Source organism: Cynara cardunculus (assembly GCF_001531365.2).
Source record: "Cynara cardunculus var. scolymus isolate 2C chromosome LG 8, CcrdV1, whole genome shotgun sequence".
NCBI classification, from domain to species: Eukaryota; Viridiplantae; Streptophyta; class Magnoliopsida; order Asterales; family Asteraceae; genus Cynara; species Cynara cardunculus.
This window is the reverse complement of record NC_037535.1, coordinates 4,455,715-4,463,021: the sequence shown is the minus strand read 5'-3', so window position 1 is coordinate 4,463,021 and position 7,307 is coordinate 4,455,715. Positions and strand designations below refer to the sequence as shown.

Here is a 7,307-nt window from a genome sequence, read left to right as displayed (position 1 = left end):
ATAAATAATAAAATGAAATATTAAAATCAAGATGTATCTCGTTAAGTTATGCGAGTACCTTTCTAGTTCTTATAAAGGGATGTCATAGCACTCCCCTTAAGAAAAATATGTACTTTATATATCCAAATAAACTCTAATTTTTTGTTATTTTAATTTATGTCTTTAAATAATTTCAAATATATCTATAAAAAGATTAAAACAACATAAAAAGAACCAACGATTTATACAAAACTATGCCTTCTTCATTTCAATTTGTACAAGATGGTACAACATCAATAGCGATGGATACAACTTACGAACGGCTGTCATAACCAAGAGTCCAACTAAAAGGGGTGCAATTTGCACTACCGTAAAAGATGAGGGGTTGAAACTAAGTAATTTACAAAAAAGAGGGGCTAAAAGTTCAAAAGTCAATTCAGCAATAAGACACTCGATGGACACCACGATCTCTCAGAATTCCGGAGTAGAGAGCCATCCTATTTGCTGGAATACCCTCGTAATCTCTAGATATTTTCTTTTCACCCCCTCCATCTTTCGAAGTTGACGAAAGAGTCCTGTTTTGATAAAGATTCTTACTTTGTAGTCTCCTCCGAAACTCTTCTCCATTCCCACTTGGTTCCATCACATCCTTTGCAAAGTGTACTTTCTTGTTCTTTTTCTCTCTCTTCTTCCCATCTACAAAATAAAAAAATAAAACGGTTTTAGAGAGAGAAGAAAGTCAATGGGTAAGTTTGACCAAATCAAAATTCAAGAAAACCTTCAAGAAAGATGTAGAAGAAAAGGAACCTGAAGAGATGCAGGGTCTTGGTCCTCTTGGATGGTCGATGATGGAGAATCGGGCGGCAACGGAGACGGCGGTGGTGGTGGTGGTGGAAGGTTGTTTCTGGAGGTGGAAGGCAAGAAGGAGCACGGTGCCTGAGACGGCAGCCATGGCGGTGGCTAACACCATCCCATTTGAAGCCAAGATTGAGGACATGATAGTCTTTCCCCCCCTCCCTCTTCTTTGGGCTAATTCTTGGAAACTTAGAAGATTTAAGAAATGGGTATGAAGAAAAATTCAAGATTGTTTGGTGGGTATCAATAAAAATTCAAGATTGTTTGGTGGGAATGAGAGAAAAAGATGAAGACATGATCAAGATTCAAGAAAGTTGTAGTATGAATGTGTGTGTAAGTGTGTGTGTGTGTGTGTGTTTGTGTGTGTGAAATAGGGGATGGATAGTTCAAACAAAAGGGGAAATTTTATATTGTTGGGTTGGTTTGGTTCTTGAAAATGGGGGTTGAACCTTTCTTTGAACAAGTGAAGAAAAAGCATTGAATGATTGGTTTAAATAGGATCCCTTTTTAAAGAAGATAAAAAAGTGATTAATTCATGATTTTTTATTCAAAAAGCAATTAAAATATAATTTTAACACTTCAATTATTTGATTTCAAAATTTCGTTACTTAAATTACAAATAACACAGTTACGTCGGTCGATGGTATTCTTAATTTTGATACTAATCCTCAAACTCCTTTGCAGTCGTTTAATATACAAATTAACGTTAACTTGTCTCTAACATGAAAATCGGCCAAAAACTTTTATGCGTTGCTTATATTGGATTCTAACATATTGTATCAGATTTATTTCGAATCAAAATAGATGCATCCCCCCCCCCCTCGTTTGGTCCACCAGTAACGTAACTCGTGCCAAACGATAAAAACATGTTAACCATGCACAAAAAATCCAGTTTCGAATATACCAATTGCTACTAATAATTGTAGTCACAAGTCGTTTGATTTTATTATAAGATGTAGAGGGGTGTGTTATGGAAGTTTTTAGAAAGTTGAAGGTGTTTAGTGAAATAATTAAAAGTTTGGTCGCTCAACGCATGCCATCGTAAAGAAGTTTTCAGTTGTTGTCATCCTTTGGCTTCTTTCTATCTCTTCACATGCCTAGAAATTTCCATTTATCTTTATTTAATAAAATAAAATAATATTTTATACTAAAAATATAATATTTAATTAGTAAATATAACAATTTTACGGTTCTATATATCAATTCATATATCGTAATTATTTTTAAATACTAGAATAATACTCGTGTAATATATCAAGACATATTTTTATTTTAATGTTTCGTTTTATTTTTTATTCATGTCGATATAATACGATTTTATGTAGTTTTGAAAAAAAAGCGTTTCTGTTTTTGAATAAAATATAAATTTGAAAATATCATATAAAATTTGTAAAAAATATATCAATATTAGTATCAAATTAACTATTAAAAAGTTCTTGTTTGTATATTTCTTAATTCAAATTTTTTATTATAATTTAATTTAATGTAGCGAAGTAACTTCATTTAGATTTAATAATATTTTTTTATAAAGATAATAATTAAGTAATGTGTTAAAACTTAATAATTATCGTAATTATATTTTAGATTTTTTATATTTTAAAATGAGATGTTTATCTTCTATTTGATTATGTTTATCAGCAGTTAGTTACATGAATTTAAACATAGAGCTTTAATAAGTTGTACTCTTATACACAATTTACTTGCAATCTTGAATTTTAAGTAATATGCATCAAAAAACAATATTTTATGCATAAAAATGATTTTTTAACAGTTTTTGTCAAATGCTTTATAATATAGTATAGATAATAAACTAAAAATAAACTAATTAATAAAATCTATTTTGATTTATTAATAATTCAAAAGACCACCATACAAGCAATAACAACCACATAATATATCTTTTAGGCCTTTTTATAAATTATATATGAATTAATGTTGTAATGATAATACATAGATAAGGAAATTTGGTTCGTCACAAAGCTTACTATATTTAGCAAGATATGATTAAAAATATACAGTAAAAATTATAAGCTTAAATTCCCATCAGCGTGTTGCTTAATAAATCAATAAGATACCATCAACAGGCGAATAATAAAATACCCCTCTTAAAAATGATTTATAGGTTACTCTAGAAAACTTAACATGTGGTTGATTTCCTTAGAAATTTCGATTTTTTTTTTGTCAAACGATATATAATTGTACTTCGAATCTCTTGTCGTAAATAGTCTAAAAAAGGTGTGTATTTTAGAGTTTTCAAACTTTCTAAACTTAGAAGGAGTCAATTGGAAGATTCCAAACATATTTCAAACATTGACTGCTATTTCTGAAAGTAGTTGATTACAAAAGTCTTTACTTGACATTTACAAAGTATTGTGATGTATATAGTCAGATATCTTAAAAATATGTGCACGTTTTATCTCTACGGGAAAAAGCGTTATAAAATTTACTTTCTGATAATCTGAATCGGTATTAACGCGTGAGAAATTGTGTTTCTTGATCCATCTTGGTATGGGATAATATTAATTGAAGGACATAAATAGGTAGACATGATATATATATATATATATATATATATATATATATAAAAGCATAATAATGTTAACAAGTATTTTATCAATATCTGTATTTCTTTTCTACCTTTTTGTGGCTACTTCTTAAAATTTCCAAAATTGTTCTCGAGTATTTGCTATTGATCATGTTTGTTGTTGCTTCGACTCAACCATTTTCCTGTCGAGATTTCTCTTACATGTCAAATGAATCTGTTGTTTCTTTTGTCGTGCTGTTAAATATTAGTCTCAACCACAAGGGTGGTGCCTGATTGGTTTGAGCTTTGCTCCAAAGGTCAAAAGTATTTAGATGTTTCAAATTCAAATCCAAGGAGGAATAAAAATCCCCTTGTGGCCACGTAAGTTCAAATGCGGTGACTCCGAGCTATCCGCAAAACAGATGGTCGTCCTGGAATTAGTCAGCTCGCATAGCGGGTTGGATATCCAAGTTAATCAAAAAAAAGATATTAGTTCTTTTTATTTGGTTATTTTTGGTCTTTCAAGCAGATCGTTTTCGCTTGTTTCCTTTCCAACACGATGCTTCATTTGTTATGTTCAATGTTTTTGGTATGGCAGATGTAACATCATTCGATGGAGTCAATGTTGTATGGTGGTATCGAGTTAGTAGCAACAATGGTCAATCATATCAAAGCTTCATCTACCGTACAGTATCCAAATTATTGACAGTCACCAACTTTTTAAAAGATTAAGGGTTCAAAAATCAAGCATATCAAAGATTAAAAATATATATATGTAATTATTTGTCGTATAAAAATATTATATACTTAAAAAAAAGATAATGGTCAATCATAACCGTCAATAATACATTTGAGTGTTTAGATATTTAATTTTAGAAAACACAATTTCTTTGTTCATAAATAGTTTACAATTATAACGAGTGAGGCCCAATATATCTTAAAAGACTATCATCCATTTTGTATGCTTATCTATGATGGGCCTGGCCCATATTTATTTAATTTGGTATGAACTTTGAGATTTCTCTTAGTTATGACGATGCATATGGTGAAATAGGTGATAAGTTAACTGGTGACAAACAATCTAACTGGTGACTGATAAATTAACTGATAACTGATAAGATAGTTGATACACTAAATATATTTGGCAAAATCTAGCTGATAAGCTATTTCAAAAATGTAAATGGCTAAAAGGGACATATTTAAAAATTAATAAACTTTAACATTAGGGTTTGGGTTTGGGTTTTGGATTTGTATAAGCAAATATAAATTTTAGAAAATATCTACATTAAGGAGTTGTTTACCTAAATGTTTGTCCGGTAAGTGCTTACTGTTAGGAGTCAACACTATAATTTATTTTATTGGGTAAGGTTGTAGTACATCAAAACGTATTCCATGCAACAATTTTCCTAGTAAACGCTTACCCGGGTAAGAGTCGTCACCCTCACTTACCAGGTAAGACTCTTCATCCTTGTCCTCATTCTTACCGGGTAAGATTCTTGGCGCTTGTCATGTTCATCCGATGAGAAAAATGATCTGGTAAGTACTTACCGGTTATACGTTTAGTAAACGGCCCCTAAATGATGATTTTAAATAACCATTACATATTATATAAATAAAAACAAAGTTGGTCATATATCTTAGTTAATTAATAATTTCTCAAAAAAAATATTATTAAAGTATGTATCAAGGTTTTATTATTTATGAAACAAAAGAAATATATAATTTCATCTTTTATGTAAGAGTAAATTACAGATTTGGACCCTTTGGTTATATCAAAATTTGGATTGGGTCCTCAAATGAATTGGTTACAGATATCGTCATTGTGGTTTCAATTTTATTGCAGATTGAGTCCCTCTACCAAACTCTGGTTATTTGAAGTTGTTAAACCGAGAGGCATTTGTGTCAATTTGAGAAAAACCGTCACCTAATATTTTTAGTATACATTTCTCTCTGATTTGATAATAAAGCTCACGAATCAAGAAACCTTTCCATTTATGTGATTACATCTAGGACCGCAACGGAATCCATCCTCTTCCTCTCTCTCTCCTCAAGAATGACTTCCATTTTTTCTGTCTTTTCTCCGAAAGTTTATCCCGTGTAACAAAATTTTGGCCTATTTCATTGTTTTGCACACAAAGTTGTTTGTAAATTAGAACACAGGTCCGTAAATGAAAACACAAGTTAAAGAAAAGTAAGAACATAGGTCTATAATACGGGTTCATGACTAAAATAACCCCCTAAAATTTAAACGATTATACTTTTAACCCTAAGATTTAAAACTCTTACAAACTGACCCTACGTTACGCACCGTGCACCACATGGTGTTTACAGGGGCTTTAATGTAATTATTTAAGAAGATTGATCAATTTGGGGACTCACAATTTAACCCCCTGTTACGCACCGTGCACCACACGTTGCGTATAGGGATCATTTTGCAATAAAGAAAGTTTGGTAAACTGAGGGTGACAAGGATTGACAAGTGCATTCATGTGGGGCCCACCCTTACGCACCGGCCTGTGCGCGGTTCGTAAGGACCCCACCTCCATTTTTTTTAAATTACTTTTGTTCCTTCCCGATATGCACCATTCAACTTATTAATTTTTCCTCCTCAACCCCCTATATATATCAGGTATAAATAAATATGTGATATATACGTTTAATCATGTTTTTACAAAAAAAAATATCTTCTCCAACTTCTCAAGGATCAATGTTTGTGATTGAGAAAGTTAGAATGCGTGTTTTTGGTAGAGGTTCGTGGCAGTTAGTCAACAGCGTGGTAGATTATATTCCAGAAATGCAAAACGTTGTTGTATTATTGCCGATACACTTAACATTTTCAGGTTTGATCAATTATTTAGCTAGAAAATTAAACTTACCTGATTTTCAAAATCGTTTTAAGTTAATATATAAAATCTATGTCATCTGATTCAATTGTCGAGTTATTTGACACCGATGATACGAGACATTTTTTGGCTATTGGTGTGGATATCTCATCGCAAGCCCTAAAATTGTATGTTTGTGATCATGGTGTTGAAAACAATCAATCGAACTCAAACCAACAAATTGTTCCAGCCACTGTATATGGTGTTGAGCACCTTCAGTATATACTTCCACTCGTTCCATATGTGCCAAACCAATGTGAGCCAGGTTACAGCCAAAACATACTCCCACTCACGTTTTTTTAACTTTGTTATTTTACGGTTAGTAAAAACTTAATAAAAGTTACATTGAATGCAAACACGAATCCAGATAATGTGTATCTGCATTTGCGTTCAGACGACTCACATTTTTAAACGTGAGTTTTTTCATGTTTTGGTAACACATCATTAACTTGAGAGACTATATGGTTCGTTTGTTGACCGATAAAATCCAATGGAAACCAGAAGCAAAAGACATAGGCGTACTACATCAATGTATGTTATTCTTTCGAATTTTGTTGTTCATAAACTCGGGTAAGATCACTCATGCGTACCGGACGATTTTCATCAAGGTCTAAAACCCGAGTTCTAAAGGACGGCTCTGTTATCTCTCATAACGAAGTCTTGTTCGTGCCAAATTTCATACCAGTAACGAGACAAAATTCTTCTAGCCCGAAACGTAAAAGACGTCCTCCGACATTAAAATACAATGCCTCTTTACGGTCTTACTCAATTGGTGGCACCTGCATTTGTAATATCAAATGCACAAACATCGAATCTTGATGGGTTGACCGAATATCGAGCCAATGACCGAAACAAATATTTCTAAACTTTATATTCTGTTTTCCGACGTCCACAATTCCCTCAAAGTTGTATTTGAAATTTCAATACTTGGTTTTATATTAACAAATGTTTCATAATAATCCCCCTGATAGATATAAGATAAAGATATGACAAAAACATCATATAAAAAATATATTGTAAAAATGAGATTGTATTAAAATTAATACATTTTAAAAATGAGATTATAT

The 7,307-nt window shown here is 31.6% G+C and overlaps 1 protein-coding gene across 1 annotated transcript; it reads right to left on the bottom strand.

Moving 5' to 3' along the window:
* Nucleotides 1-220: 220 nt before the first annotated feature.
* On the bottom strand, nucleotides 221-1,281 carry LOC112517170. The gene is made up of 2 exons (XM_025124522.1): nucleotides 787-1,281; nucleotides 221-675 (listed from the first exon to the last, which is right to left on the bottom strand). Exons 1-2 carry the CDS (start codon nucleotides 974-976, stop codon nucleotides 416-418), a joined length of 450 nt encoding a protein of 149 aa, XP_024980290.1. The 5' UTR covers nucleotides 977-1,281; the 3' UTR covers nucleotides 221-415.
* Between the last annotated feature and the right edge of the window lie 6,026 nt (nucleotides 1,282-7,307).